The sequence below is a fragment of the Olea europaea genome, chromosome 18 (genome assembly GCF_002742605.1).
Source record: "Olea europaea var. sylvestris chromosome 18, O_europaea_v1, whole genome shotgun sequence".
NCBI lineage: Eukaryota > Viridiplantae > Streptophyta > Magnoliopsida > Lamiales > Oleaceae > Olea > Olea europaea.
This window is the reverse complement of record NC_036254.1, coordinates 31,225,194-31,241,488: the sequence shown is the minus strand read 5'-3', so window position 1 is coordinate 31,241,488 and position 16,295 is coordinate 31,225,194. Positions and strand designations below refer to the sequence as shown.

At 34.9% G+C, this 16,295-nt stretch overlaps 2 protein-coding genes across 2 annotated transcripts; both read right to left on the bottom strand.

Moving 5' to 3' along the window:
• Positions 1-466: 466 nt before the first annotated feature.
• LOC111368162 (subtilisin-like protease SBT1.9) lies at positions 467-3,116 on the bottom strand. Its single transcript, XM_022989402.1, has one exon. It carries the CDS (start codon positions 2,974-2,976, stop codon positions 679-681), a length of 2,298 nt encoding a protein of 765 aa, XP_022845170.1. The 5' UTR covers positions 2,977-3,116; the 3' UTR covers positions 467-678.
• Positions 3,117-12,196: 9,080 nt separating this feature from the next.
• LOC111368161 (transcription factor ALC-like) lies at positions 12,197-16,002 on the bottom strand. Its single transcript, XM_022989401.1, has 6 exons — positions 15,291-16,002; positions 14,716-14,799; positions 14,567-14,632; positions 14,386-14,451; positions 12,620-12,925; positions 12,197-12,519 (listed from the first exon to the last, which is right to left on the bottom strand). Exons 1-6 carry the CDS (start codon positions 15,540-15,542, stop codon positions 12,433-12,435), a joined length of 861 nt encoding a protein of 286 aa, XP_022845169.1. The 5' UTR covers positions 15,543-16,002; the 3' UTR covers positions 12,197-12,432.
• Between the last annotated feature and the right edge of the window lie 293 nt (positions 16,003-16,295).

Sequence of the window (16,295 nt, the reverse complement as noted above, 5' to 3'; positions counted from 1 at the left end):
TGTGCTTTCTCCAGCTAAATAGATTCCTTAGTTCCTATAAAAAAACGTCCACAATGCACAGTTGCCTCTATTTTATAGACTGCATTTCAAGTTTAAAATGGCCTCCAATGCATTCTATTTATTACTATCCAGCTGTCTCGAATGCTTTCTATGGATCGTTTATCGGAGCTTCTTCATCTAGACCAAGCTCTGCACATTGTCTATTTAATTCTTTGATGGTGTCCTTGTCCACTTGCTCTATCTATTTTGCATATTTAACAAGTGTATAAGCAATCCACGATTGCATTGGAGATGCTCTTACTTTTCATTTCTAGCCACTAGCTTCGGTCAAACCCTCTTAAGATGATCTCACGTGTCTACAAATAGTGCCCGCTTGTTTTATAATAGGGCAAAAACACTGGATTATTTTGGAAGCAGTAATCGCTAATGTGGGATTAGATAATTGTCTTTTCAGCATAGTTACATCTCTTTCCAAAAAACAGTGATGCCTTCCACTTCTACTTACAAGTATCTTCTTTTCATATTTGATCCATTTTTCTTTGCAACTAATCATACAAGTGATCAATCACAGATCATGCTTCTTATTAATTGAAAAGTTCAATGGACAATACATAGAATACTCGATTATAAGAGCCAGATTTTTAGAAAAATACCTACAAAAATAAAAATAAAAAAAAGTCAAGAGGGTTGGGCTGGAGACACCACAATGGGACTTCTTACTGTGTGCTTGCCAGCCTCTTCAGTCCATACGATTGAACCATGATTAATCACATATTCTGTGTAAGTCTTGTAACGTATTGTCAAAGAATAACTCTGCTTCTCGTTTTTGTTTTGGAAGACTAATGTTTTCGGGGATATTGTGACAACAGAACCCTTTGGTGTTATCACCTTCACTTTATATGTGGCTGCACCTTTGCCTACATTTGTCACAGTCCTCCGAAATTTCTGCGTTAAGGTAGACGTTTCTGGTTGTGGATCGTATAGAGCTATAAATGATGGGTAATTAAGATCAAGCGACGGATTGGAGCAATTGTAATTTGATCTTATGATGGTCTGAGTTTGTTCACGTGTGAAATTCAATGCGCAAATGAGATTTACGTAGTCTTGGGGTGTGGCATCGTAAATTAGGCCTGGATCAAGCGCACGATTCGGATCAACTTGTCCTGCTCCCATGTCAAGAGGTGTAGCAACATCATAATCATGCCCCATGTCCTTGATTGGTTTTCGAGTATTATCAAATGTACTCGCAGTGGTCATCATGGCAGATCGAATGGCTGCCGGACTCCAATCAGGATGTGCGGCTTTCAAGAGCGCAGCAATGCCGGATATATGAGGACAGGCCATTGATGTACCTGATTCCATAATATAATCACTAGACAAGGCTATATTGGAACCAATAGTCGCCACAGAATTATAAGGATTGTAGGCTGCTAAGATTAATACCCCTGGTGCCATTAAATCGGGCTTCAAAATTCCCGGATAGGCACGTGCTGGACCTCTTGAAGATGATGCAGATACAGCAGGAGCAGGCCTGGGCTCTGTCCCCAGGATTGTCTGCTGGAACTGGATGCTCGCGGTAGGTTCTGAGCTAGTTGAGGCATACCTGATCACCTTGTCTGCATCTTTGGGAGAGATTACGACTCCCGGATGAGGAAAGTCAGTGAAGCGTAGAATACTAGTATCTTCAGAAATTATGATAGCTGCGGGGACGTTGGACTCAGAAATGTAACTCATTTGGTCATTGAATTCTGCAGTTTGATCGGATTGGACGCATACGATAATACTACTCGGAGCGTCTGCTAATAACTCGGTTGAATTGCAAGCCGAAAAGGTCTTATTGTACGCGAGAGGCAAGTTCCTGACGGTGGCTCTTGCTGGAAACGTGCTCCAACCCTGGATGGTTAAGCCGTTTCCCAGAGCTGACGTCCCAGCAAACCAACGATCAACAGTTCCTGATGCGACAATCACTGCCCACGGGATACCCTCAAGTAAAGTTGCGAAATTTGGACCCCGATTTCCAGCCGAGACAGAAACAAGTATACCCTTTTCCATGGCACCAAAAGCAGCAATTGCAATCGGATTCTCGTACAAATCAATTGTCAAATAACTCAAAGAAATTGAGAGGATGTCTACACCATCAGCCACAGCCTGGTCAATGCCTGCAAGAGCATCAGAAGCATAGCTTCCTTCATCCCAAAGAACTTTATAAGCAGCGAGCCGAGCACGAGGAGCAACGCCCCTTGCTGTTCCTGGAGCGTAGCCAAAGAATGAAACGTTTTCAACATAATTTCCCGCTGCAATGGACGACACATGTGTGCCATGACCAAAAATATCCCTCGTGGAATTCATACTTATTTTAATGTCAGGAGACGCAGCAACAACTCCCTGGTTAAAATATCTAGCTCCAATGAGTTTCTTGTTACACAATGATGAATTGAAATCTTGGCCTGATTGACAAGTCCCCTTCCATCGTGCTGGAATTTCTGTCATTCCATCATCTCTAAAGCTTGGACTTTCTGGCCACACACCAGAGTCAACTACACCAATGATAACATCTTTCCCGTATTCAGATGCTGGCCATAATCCGCTGGCAGTATTGAGGGAAAGAAACTTGTAGGTATGTGTAGTATCAGGTATGATTTCCCCATCAACATAAGCCGAAAGGAACCCCGGTGACTTCTTCAGTGCTTTCAGCTCCTCTTTTGACAAAGTTGCACTGAAACCATGGAAGGCGTTCTGATAGGTATACACCAGATTCGGCCCAAGATTACGCCCCTCTGACGATTCAGGGCTGACTGATTTGATGGATGTTAAGGTAGAAGCATACCAATGACGGTGACTAGGAAAGGCCATAGGCATCAAGGAGTTGTCCATATGGATAATGTATGTCGACCTTTCTTCTGAAGCCTCAGAAGAATGATAAGACCAAACAAACAATGAGATCAGGAGAACAGACACTGCTTGACCAATTCCCATTTCTTTCTAAATGCAGTGCTCTAGTGATTCTAAAGTGCCTGGGATCTGATTTTATATGCTACAAACAGTGAGAAGTGGCCTTTTGCCATTGCAAAATGTCGTAAAAATATTAAAAAAATTCTACAACTATTAAAGAACGACCAATCAAAGTATATAAGTCTACTATGGCTATTTCTCTAGCCATCATAGATTCGTATAAGAATGTGAATATCATTTTAATGACATTTTGTTTTTTCTCTTACCGGGTCTTTCTCTTCTTGTCTACTCGTGTTCAATTCCTTATTTTTTTCCAAGTGGCTGGTTGTCTATCATTATTTTATAGAATCCTATAGCTGTAAAGAATTAAACATCGTGACACGATTTCTTCGATCATAATGGAAAAGGGGGGAGGCATTAAAACTGACAGAAGGAAAGATTATATAAAATTAAGTGTACACAGAAACTTTGTGCAAGTTTAACTCATAACAGAATCTTTTAACCTAGTTTATAATTAACTGTATAAAAAGAAGCAGCCAGACAGGGACAGAAAAGAAAATACAAGCAAATTTCCTTGTTGATCATTTAGAAATTTCATAAAATGGGCTTTCTAAAGATTTCCAAACCAATTTTGAAATTTTCTTGCTCATTTTTTAAAGTCTTAAACGGATCAAATTGTTTGTCGGAATTTAATAGGCTCTAGTACTATATTAAAATTTGGAATGGGAAAATTACATGGGAGCAGGTCTTTAAAGACCACTTTTAAAGAACCAGGTACAAAGTTTAATTAAGCATATATCAGGTTTTAATTATATATTTTAATATTAATAATAATCTTATAATTAACCCACCCCAGCCCTAAATTCGTTTCCCCCTTTCTGGATCTCTCTCATTTCACGTCTCTCTGCAAGAGTTTCTCGTCTTCGGTGACATGACACCTTAGGCGTTGAGGCACGGCATCGGAGGTGCAGCCGCCATTTCGCACAACTCCATTGCCGACGTTGTTGCACGATCGTGGTTTCACTGCTTCTTCTCTGCTAACGATGTTGACGGCAAGGGAGTGTGAGCGTCGCTTCTTCTCTGTTCAGATTTGCCGGTCGACATTGCTGCGAACAGCAGAATGGCGACAATGTGACGTAGCGACGTTGGTGTGGTGGAGGTATGGTGTATTGTGGTGGTGAGTCTTGTGCGGTGGATCTAAGTAGCGATGTTGGGAGTCTGGTATGGTGCATTTTATGTTTTGGGTGGTGTTGGTGACTTTGTGAGGGTGATGGTGGTGTGATGAATCTTGGTAGGAATGCAGTGGTGGTGATGATAGCAACGGTGCTCCAGTTGGCAGTGGGTATCTGGTTGGTGGTGGTGATTTGGTTGGTGTTGGTGAAGTTGGGAATGGTGTATTGTTGGTTGTGTTTGGTGGTGGTGCTTGATGTGGTGGTCGTCCTAGTGGCTATGGTGGTTTTTGGAGGTGGAGACGGTGGTGAGGTTGTGGGTTTGTTATCGTTGGTGTTGGCGGTGATTGTAATGTTGTTGTGGTCAGGGTAGTGTTTGTGACCAAGTACTATGGTGGATCGAGATTGGGTGTTTGATGTTTGTGACCAATTATTTGGTCTCTCCGTGACTGATTATTAATCCGTGACTTAAAATTCAATCATTTTGTGACTAAAAAGTAATCTGTGACCATCAAATTTGAAAATATGTGACCCGTGACCTATAATTTTTTGGATTTGTGACGAATAACATAAACTGTGACCTATAAAATTGATGGATAAATTGTGATCCGTGACCACGAAATAATTTGTGACCTATCAATGTTTTGATTCGTGATCTCGAAATAATTTGTGACCAATTAATTTGATAATATGTGATCAATGAATAAATCTGTGACCTATAATTGTGTGCATATGACCATTAATTATATAATTGTGATTTTATTATATTTAATATAATAAATATTTTTAACTAATTAGATAAAAACCTGATTTTTGAATTAGTTAAACTTGAAATATGGTTTTTGAATTGTGCATAGTTAATACATGGTTTATGAATTTTTCCCATTTGGAATTTCATGTGTTAAGAGAAGTAAACCAATTCCTCATAAGTTGGTTTAATCTTTATTCGATATGAAATTTTATCCCTTAACAAAATACATTGAATAAAACTTTAGATTTTTCAGTATTCTTTAATACTTCCGTCTGAAAAAGCAACCACTTATTACCACAACACTACTATAAGGTTAAAAATAAATTCATAGACTTGCAGAGGAAGGCAAAAGTCACAGAATAAATGTCCTGAAAATAATAATGGATATTCGCATCATGGCATTTGTTAACTAAACCATATTTTAATTGCAATGAAAGTCTCTAATCTTTGCTCATTTTTGAACTAGGGTCCCCACTTTTTCATCATATTCTTATTTTCAACCTTCCATTAGTTTACGTATCTTGTTTCTGTTGACGATTTCTGTCCAAAAAAGGCTTAGGACTAAAAAGATTTAGCTCCTGTTTGGCCCCTATTATTTGAGATTATAATTTTTGGAATGTTATTTATTTTTATTTTTTTAAGGATGAGTGGTTGAAAAGGAGAAAAATTTGATTTACGCATAATATTAGTTTATTGGAGAACGGTTAAAATGAAGAAATAGAAAAATGTATTAAAATTTTAATGAGTGCCAAATAGAAATTTATTTGTCTCTGGGATTTTTAAATAATCAAAATATACAACAAATAAAAAAGTTTGACAAAATATTCATTTTGATGCACTAGCAGAATATTTGGACAAAAATCCTCGTATGGATAAAATATGCTACTTAATTGTAGGATAAGGTTAAAAATGCAACAAGAAAATGAAGGCATAAGCACAAAAATGACTAAATATTGAGGATCTTATTTACAATTAAAATGTGGTGTGAAATATATAATTATTCCAATAGAAAAGTTGGCTTCAATACTTTTCTTTTTCTTGTGGATGGCGGTGATATCTATGAACTTTGGTATGCATAATGTTGTCGATTTTATCCCGTAAGTGAACGGATCGTAATAAGTAGTAAAATGGACATTTTGAGTCCGGATTATCGTTCCCACGAGAACTGTACTTTTAATGCCCAATTTATTATTTCTAACTTCTATTTAACGAAAATAAACAAAAACAATGATTAAATGTGATTTTTATTCTAAAGACTTAAAAATGCGATTGGATTCAACGAAAAGTGATTGAGAATTCAAACAATAAATGGACGTTAGGACGGAACAATTTCATCTATTGGTCACCTTTACTTCATAAATCAAGATTCATAAAACCTAAGGTAGTTTTCGGTTGAATTCTTCTATTGTATTCAACTTACCCCTCTCGAGTTCTTATTGAGCCTATTTAATTAGTTTAATTCTATATCTCTATGCAAATTAAATTTAATTAAACAAAACATTGGTTTTAAGAATTCACACACGACCACAGCAATCAATATATGTATCTCTACACGTTATATCAATTTACCGAATTTTAACATGTGGTCTAAACAAATAATCTGCATCTCTACGCAATTATTGTTCACAAATCATCTAATTAGTGATCAAATAATTAAATGTATTAAGAACAATATTAAAATCAACACATAAAATATAAAAGTACTAGAATCTCAATTGCATGAAATAAAGGATTCCAAAAGATTACATTATTCGCCCTAAAATCAAATTTAACTACTCATAATAATGGAAGAAAAATAGAAAATTGTCTTAGAATACATCACCGAATTTGTAATAAATATGTAGAAGAAAAAGTAGAATTATTGCACCAAGATCTCCTTCCCCTTCCAATGAATGCTTCTAATCTTCAATTGCTTGGTGTTAATCTTCTTGAATTTCTCTTTTCAATCTCCCTTCTTGTTATCTTCTCTCCAATATATCAAGAACGCGTGGCTTGATCCCACAGATTTTTATGTGTGGCTCCCCTCTAATTTAGGTCTTCAATTCTATGTTTATAATGTCTTGGAGTTTAGGGAAAGATTTGGAGATGAGTTGGGTCGAAAAAGAATGGTAAAAACCTAAAAAAACTACTCTCGCACGGCGGCGCTTGGGCACTGCAATTTGGGCGCCTAGGCGCTGACTTTCTGTCAAAATTTCAGCATCATGGCGCCTGGGCGCTGAGGGATAGCGCTTAGGCGCTGAGGACTACTTCGGTTGCACTAGACAGTTTTCAATATTTTTGTCATAACTTTTTCGTTCGATATCCGATTGAAGTGATTCAAGATGCATTGGAAAGATAATTCAAAGGAATATAATTTTACTTCAGGAATCATTCTCCAATTCGATCGTTTTCTATGTCAAAATGAGTCAAAATGTGAGACCAAAACTCCGGCGCAAAACTTTTTGGTTGGAAAATGATTTATGATCATATTTTGACTAAATTTGATCCCTTTAACACCTTCCTTCATCCAATTGTCTTCTAGAACTCTCGGATCTTCATTTCAAATTTCGACACGACTTTTGATTAATTGCATTTTAATTCTCGAACTTTGGATCTCTTACGTTTTGGTCATTTCATCCAATTTCACTAGCTTTTGCCTATTTCCTTCCTTTGACCTTTTTTAGCTCTTGTTTTCTCCACTTCCATCAATCTACAAAACAACACCAAAATCACTTGTTAGCACTTCTAAAATACTTTCTAAGATAGCAAAATCATGAAATTAATGGCATAATATAATGAGTGTAAATCACTCATCACATACCCTTGATGAGAGTATTGATACCTATCTCGTTTCAGTACGAACACGATATGTGTACCATTTATTCGCTTTATGTTGCATTGGTTTGTCATAAGAGCATGGACGTTGCTTTGTGTACAGAAAATTTACACACAGAACAGATATTAAACAGAGACAACAGTACAGTGGGTGGAGTTTTTGCATTATTTTATTCGTTGGAACCCTCCTCAATGTGAGATTTCTGTAGGTTTTATGTGGAAACATTTATTTTCTGTACACATGGAAAAATTCTAAGAGCATAGTGATATTTCTTAAAAAGGTCGTCTAGGTGACAAGTCAATGTTGGTAATGCAATAGGAAGATTAGTGTCAAAATGCAAAATAAAAAGATCTTGTAGAAAGTAAAAGTGCAGAAAATATAGATTGAACACGAGATTTCTTTTGACCTAAGCCCGAAGGTTCGAGGACCAACTTTGATGTCTACATCCGATGTTGAGCATCGGATAAAGTGAATTTTGCTCGATTGCACTAAGTAGTCCTGAATGGCAACAAAGGTTACAAAAGTTTAATCAATACACGGAGATAGCACAGAATCACTTATCTCTTCTGGTACAACTGAAGATTTTCGAAGAATCACCAAGAAAACTTCACATAACTCTCTGAAAATGACTACTCAAATGAACACGCTCATTCTAACAAATATCCACTCAGAATACCACATATCAAAGGCTAACTATTACAGACCTTGGTTCTCAAATCTGAACTTTAAGATATGAAGAATTGAAAGATGAAACCCTAGCATTAGAGAGAGTTTCTCTTAGAAAACCAAAAGGTCGGAGAAAAGTTTCAACTGAGTTGCCAAGTGAAATGGCAAACCAAGATAAGCCCATAGATCATTCCAGAAATCAGCAATCCACAGCCAATATGGAGCCAAGTGTCGCACATCCAAGTAAGGCACTCCAACTAATAAAGTCGCGTTTTTACAAAATGCGCTTTTAATACAAGTTATGGGCACAATCCAATTAGTCCAAGGTTCGAATCCAACGTGCAGCATTGTAAATCGCATTTCAAGGTTGGTAACTTGGTATCACGAAGTTTCACTTCAAGATAAGTTTCTAATTGGGTGTGTAGAGGAGATCCTCGACTTTAAGGATACCCCCAATTGCAAGAAAACTTCATTTGTGGCCACAAGATTTAGAGGATGAGCAAAGTCTTGGTGGCAACGAACTAGGGAAACTTCATCTCAATCATCATATGCTAGAAAATTGTCTAATTTCAACTCCGAGGAAATAGTGCAGCCATTCAAGATCCTTGATGATGAACTCTTGACCAAGTTGAGCAATCAAATTATGACAAATTTATCATTGTTGCTAGCAACGAAGATGTTGTCGACATGGAGGAAAAAAAAAAAGTATCATTTCGTGTGAAAACCACAAATGAATACGAGTGGGCCTTACTCATAATCTTTGAGACAATTTGACAGTAGACTTAAAAAACCTACTAAACTCATGAAATAGAAAGCCTTGTAGGCAGACCTAGACCTCTTATGTTGTGGGGTCAAAAATTAAAGTATAATTTCTTGTAAAAAAAAATAATATTAATATTAATAAAAATAAGTTAATACGCATTTTGATATTTTAAAAACATCTTACAATTATATCATTATCAATATTGTTAAATTAATTTTGCTAATTGTGTAATTTTGTTTACCGTTTTGTTGATAGATGTTGAGCTGATGGTGAGTAAATCAAATTGAAAGTAAGAAGTAAATGAATTGAAATAACATTCATATTTAATCTAGGAAGTAAATGAAATTTAAATTTAACATGAAAATAATTCGAAAGTAATTCAAATCACATTTAATCCATAACGATCCTAAAAATTTTTACTTCATATTTCATGCAAAATTTTCTATTAAAATTATGTAAATTATATTGACAAATATATCGTCCAAAAATAAGAAATGTTAATGAAATAATTGAATTTTTAAAAAAAAAAAAAGAGAGAACGGAGATAAACGTCTCTTTTAAGACATATGTTTGACACATATTTAACTATATACATATCCATTTGGATCATTTAATACGACTACCATGTAGTTCTCGAAACAAACTTTTAGACAATGTGGATAGTTTATGGATTCAGATAGTATACGATCATCAGAGGCGGACCCACGTGGGGTCATGTGGGGTCAAATGAACCCACAAAATTTTGTTTTGCTTTTTTTTTTTTCATCAAAATATGGTTGTTTTAACCCGTTTTCAACACACTTTAATACATACCAAATGAAATCGAAATATTGAATTCTTAATATCATTTCTAAACGTTTATGGCCTAGTTTTTTACTTCTTAATAGTGTGCGAAATAATTGACCATAGCAAAAGATACGATGTATTAAAGTAGGCCGTTCCAAATTAGTATTTTGAAAATTTTGATAATATGCTAACTTTTAAAATTTGTCAATGATCATATACTATCCACATCTATAAATCGATTGCATCATCTAAAAGTTCGTTATGAAAACTACATTGTAGTTATATCGAATGGTCCAAACAGATATCGAAAATAGTTAAATATGCGTCAAACGTACGTATTAAAAGAGACATTTAACTCGTCTTTTTAAATAAAAAATTATTTCATTAATGTTTATTATTTTTTCACGATAAATTTTCCAATATAATTTACATCATTTTATTAGGAAATTTTACATTAAATATGATGTCCAAAATTCTAAAATCGTTATGGATTAAATGTAATTTGAATTACTTTCAAATTGTTTTTTTGTTAAACTTAAATTTCATTTACTTCTTACATCCAATTTGATTTACTTGTCGTTAGCTCAATATCCATAAATGACATGATAAACAAAATTATACATGTAGCAAAATTCATTTAACAATATTGGTAATGCTAGGATTATAAGACACTTTCAAGATGTCAAAATACGTATTAACTTATTTTTATAAATATTATATTGTTTTAAAAAATTACACATTAATTTTTGGAGCGAAGCACAACCCACGAGGATGAACTCGCAAGTGACCGTGCCCTCACATGCCCAGCAGGGTCCCCATGAATAAAATAATCCCTACCTCATGTGTGTGTGTTGTGTCAACCCTGCGGTCATTCGTGTGGACACTGTAACACGACTCTAATTTTTGACCTCACAACACAAAACAGCTGGGTCCACCACTGACAATCATCGATGAATTTGGTAAGTTGGCATATTATCGAAATTTTTGAAATACTAATTTAGAATTATCTACTTTGATGCATCGTAACTTTTGCTACAATTGATCATTTGGAACGCTATTAACAATCAAAAAATTAGGTAATGAGCACTTCAAAATAGTATTAAGAATGTAATGTTTTCAACTTCATTTGAAATTCCGTATGAATGCGTCAAAATATGTCATAAATGGGTTAAAACAACTACTTTCTTTATAAAAAAAAAAAAAAAAAATTCAAAAATTTTACGGCCTTGCTTGTAGCATGAGAACTACTAATCGCTTAACAATAAGTTGGTTGTGTGTTCAATAAATCCATTTCATAAAAGTTTGGAACGCAAAAACCGAGGCTTATGAAGTCAGGTCCAACGATAGGTGAAGAAGATACCATTCTCCATCCATCTGTTCTTAGTAATTAACATGGCGCTTGTTAGGAATTGAAGATTAGGGACCTGTTTGTGCCCTTTAATTTCAAAATTTGTATTATGAAATAGTAATTGATATTGAAATACGTGGTTAAAAAGAAGAAAAAGTTTTTTACTTATGTGTAATATTATTTTAATAAAAAATGTGGTTGAAAATGAATACTATAGAAAAAATAATGTGATAAAATGTGATAAAATAGTTGACAAACGAAGGCTAGTTCATATGGATAATATGAAATAGCAATCACAAGACAAGAAGAACACAAGAAATTTGATAGAGAAATAAAGAATTTATCATAAGGAAAAAATAATACAAAATATTGTGTTTATAAAATTGTCTAATTCAATATACAAAGTCATATGATTCGTGTAGTATATATAGGACACAAAAGAATATGAGAAAAAAAAAAAAAACCAAAAAAATGGAAACAAAACTTTTCCAAATAAGGCTGCCACCTCTCTCCAAGTCAGGGACGCGCGATACTCGAGCGTTATCCTGGCTCCAAGTGAGTGGCAACCCGACTCTGCCAATGGTGCTTAGGCGCGGAGTTTCGGACTTTCGGTCCCAAAATCCGTTTCTTGATGCCCAGGCACCCCGTTTGAGTGCCCAAGCACCCAATTGCTGCTCCAAACGTCAACTTCGATTCCTCTTTAACTTATTTTTTAACCGAAATACGAACCAACGTCGGAATTTGGGTCACATATTCAACAGCGCTCTAAAATGGGATCTAATTCGTGGAGAAGAATGTGAAACCTCACATAACTAGAGGTGCCAAAGTGAACCAGCACCCCAAGCCTGGACGAGTAACGCTATTGAAAGAACTAGACTAAAACCAATTTATAAAGGTACATTACGGTATTTGTAGCACAGTTCATTAAAGCTTTGCAACTGAAAGTGACTCTGAACATTAAAATATTCTAAAAATGTTACAGTAATTTAAAAAGAGGTCAATAATTACATGAAAGTTCATGCTTCTCTAGAGCCTTATTGACACAGTTTATCTTAAAAGGTCAGTATGCTTGGAACTTTCCAGGCTAATTTGCAATTTCTAAGATGTCCAAACAATGGTAAATTTCACATTTCAGATGGTTACCAGCAGTCTAATACATCATTCACATCGTTTACTCATTCTCTATGAAGACACGCCTGGTGATGGATTGTTACCTAAGAAACTTGTATCCAACTGGAAGCGTGACAGTGTACCATCCCAACAAATATCCTGCAAATTGTGGGGAGCATGATGTCAATTGCCAAATGCACAATAGATCGAAATCTATTATCGGAGATCAGGGTTTACTTCAAAACTAGAACAGTATTACCTTGAAAGATGCCAGATTATTGCGAAGTCCGTAATTATTTCGAGCAGGCAGTGTGAAGCCAGCTGGAATTTGTGAATTGGAATTTGTTATCATGGAGTCTATGACAATTTGCTGGGTCGAGGAAGCATGATGGGAAGTATCAAATGCTGTTTGTCTAAACATTTCTTGTTCCTGAGAAAGTGTTTCTGCCTGTCTGCTTGTATTAGGCAATATGTTCCCTTCATCGAAGGCAACAACAGATTGGGGCACTAACGACCCTGGTGAGTAGCCTGGATGCGAGATCAATCCATTTCTCAATGTCAACATCTGCAAAAGGGATTTCTATGACAAACAAGTTCAAATGAAGGATAAACGAGTTCACAGATCGAGTCTCGTTGTGAGAATACTACATTCATATGCAATTAGTGCGGGTAGATATTTAACTCCTTAGGACCATTATTGTAACTACAATGTTCGCTCGCACTTGTGTTCCTGAATCCCGTGTCCTGCATCAACATATCACCAACTTCCTTGACCTTTTAGTACAGGGTCGATCTCAGGCTTCATATATGGTTGGAGTCTTCGCAGGATTTGTATTTTAGTAAACAGTAAACCAGGCCTGTTCAAGACTAAAACTCAACTCGTAGACTCCCTTATCGAAAAGTTTTGGGGCTGTTTCTGATAAACAAGAGATTCTCACTACTTCATTGCTACAATCAAATTTTAATGCTTGTCACAGAGGGTGAAATAAAAGTTGAAGTTTGACTATCAAAAAAGGCAAATAATGAAGATATGGATAGAATTAGATAGGATTTTAAAAGTGGAGCTTGATTCAAAATTTTGTTTGTTTAGATTACATTACATTATTTTTAATAATTTGATAAAATTCTAGTTTACTAGATATTCTTTTGATTTTAGTTTCTTTGCTCTATATAAAGAGGGTTTATTCATTGTAATAGGTGCCATCAAACATATGAAATAAATTGACATTCTTTTGCCTTAAAATCTTCTGTTTCCCCTTTTTCTTTCTCATTCCCTTTCTTCTTTAATCGTTTGCTGTCAAATTGTTACGTTTTTTACATCATTAAAGTTATGACACAGTAAGCTATAGGCCAAGGTAAGGTCTCCGCTAACATATCATACAAATTTAATATAGCAGAGGAACGACTTGTATGTCGCATATAAGATTGATAAATATACAACATTCTAATGTGTTAGTGTGGGGTTATTTGGTAGGTTTCAGATAAAGCCATAGTTTGTTTGAATCATCCCACCAAGGCAAAGAATGAACATGGGAGAAACCAGAACTAACATGGTGCCTGTAAATCTCGTACACTAGTAAGCAAGATCTAACGAGAACAGCATGACCAAGATTGATATAAAATGACATAATTGAAACTAGCATCATATCAAATGATAAAAAGAGCTTCATGAATCTTCATCCAAGCAGTTCAAATATGGCAGTCGTATGAATGGACTATAAAACCAAAATTACAAAAAAAAAAAAAAAAAAAAAAAATGTAACTTGAAGTACGGTACCAGTATTTACAATCTTTACTTCTCTATTATATTGTTCAATACGTTCACGGATAATATTACTAATTTCGTCGGCTCGAATGGTTACCATGAGTATTTCTTAATTATTTTTTATTTAAAAAAGAAAAAAAAAAAAAAAAAAAAAAAAAAAAAAAAAAAAAAAAAAAAAAAAAAAAAAACATGTAATATTTTAAAGCATATCACATAGAGATCTTGGAATTTGAAACAGAAGTGTGAACCGAAACTCAAACCTGTACTTGTAGCTGAAGTTGTTTCAGATATTCGATAGCTTCATCCAACATTGATGCCTTGTCAGTCTAAGAAACGAACATCAAAATCATTTCAATCAGCTGAATGAAGACTACACTAAGTGAAATGATAACCCACGAAAGATTAAAGCTGGAGAATGAAGATAAGGTATGCAATAATTACTTTACTAGAATTCGGAACTAAGTTTTGAAGTGCCTTGAGTTTTTCATTTATCTGACTTCTCCTCCTCTGTACACAAAAATCATTTAGTTGTATGAAAGCTCAGGTCGAAATCTTCACAGATAAAAACTCAGATTCAGATTAAGGCAAACCTTTTCCGATAAATTATGAATCTCAGCTGCTCTACTCCTCTTTGAGGAACGTGGCTTAACTCGAATATCCGAAGCTTCAGCTCCCTTCTTATTTGAAAATTTCATTTAAACATAAAAACCACAGATTTATCAAAGATATAATACACATTAGTTTTATGCTAACTCTACAACAAATTTCATAATATACAAAGATGAATATTGTCGCTAAACAGATAAAAATGCTGCTAATAGAGCTGCATGTTAATATTGATTAATCTAACACAAAGATCACATATGAACCTAACTGAAAATCACTCCTTAAAAAGCCCTGAATTCATTCAAATTTACTGAAGTATTATCAACTAAAATTAAAGTGAAATTTAAAAAAAAAAATCTAACACAAAGATCACATATGAACCAAACTGAAAATCACTCCTTAAAAAGCCCTGAATTCATTCAAATTTACTGAAGTATTATCAACTAAAATTAAAGTCAAATTTAAAAAACAAAGAGTTCACATAAAAAATCTCATAAACCCCAAAACTGAACACCAATAAAAAATTTCAATACACCTAAAAAGGCTCGAATTAATCTACCTCGAAGGAAGAACCAACATTTCCAAGTTTCGCAGAAGAACCGATCCAATCAAATACTTTGGCAAAGAAATTGCTGGGATCTGCGAAATTGATGGCAGACGAACACTCCGCAACTGGAGCCGAGGCTCCGATGCCGCAGAACAGACCATCAGCTGGGGAAGAAGTAGTAACAGCCGATGATGAATTTTGAAGAAGAAATTGAAGAAAAGAAGACATGTCTTCTGATTCATTGGTTCCATACAGATCGGCCATTTTAATATTTCAACACTATAATATTATCATCACGAATTCATCCCAAAAAAATCCTAGAATTTGTATTCGAAACTTTTCTGGTATTTGTCAATATTATCTTCAAAAGCGCACCTCTACAAACTAAAAAATATGACAATTAAATGGATATATGTACTCAATTTTATCTCATGAACTAACTCATTTGGCAGAGTCCCAAAAACACAAAATTTATGGGCAATAAATTTCAAACTTTGATATGTAATTATGTTCTACTATATTTGGAAAAAACACACACACACACACACACTCTTTAAAAGTTAAGGATACACAAAGTTCTACTCAAGTGCTGCTTGATTTTGCTATTTCTTTGAAACCCAATTCAAGATTTTTTTTCTCGCCAAGATTTTGAGAGTTTGAAAGTTGGGTCTTTTTCGGAGAAGTGTGTGTTTTCTGTACCTCTCCTCCTTCGGAAAATGTTTTTTTATGTAAGAATGGATCTTTAGTAATCCTGTTTAAGTTGATTGATCTCCCGCCTTAACTCTGATATTTTCATAGAGAGGTGTATGAACTTTTGGCTTTTAGGCATTTCACTTCGTCGTGAATTCCATAAATTTGTCTTGAATATTATTATTTCGTAACTAATTGTAATTTATTATTTCGAATAAAAGTCTCAAACAGTTGCAACCGAAAGAGAAAGTCAAACCCCTTCATTTCATGAGTTGAAATCTATTGTCTAATTTGCTATCCACCAATGAATGATTGACGCATTATTTT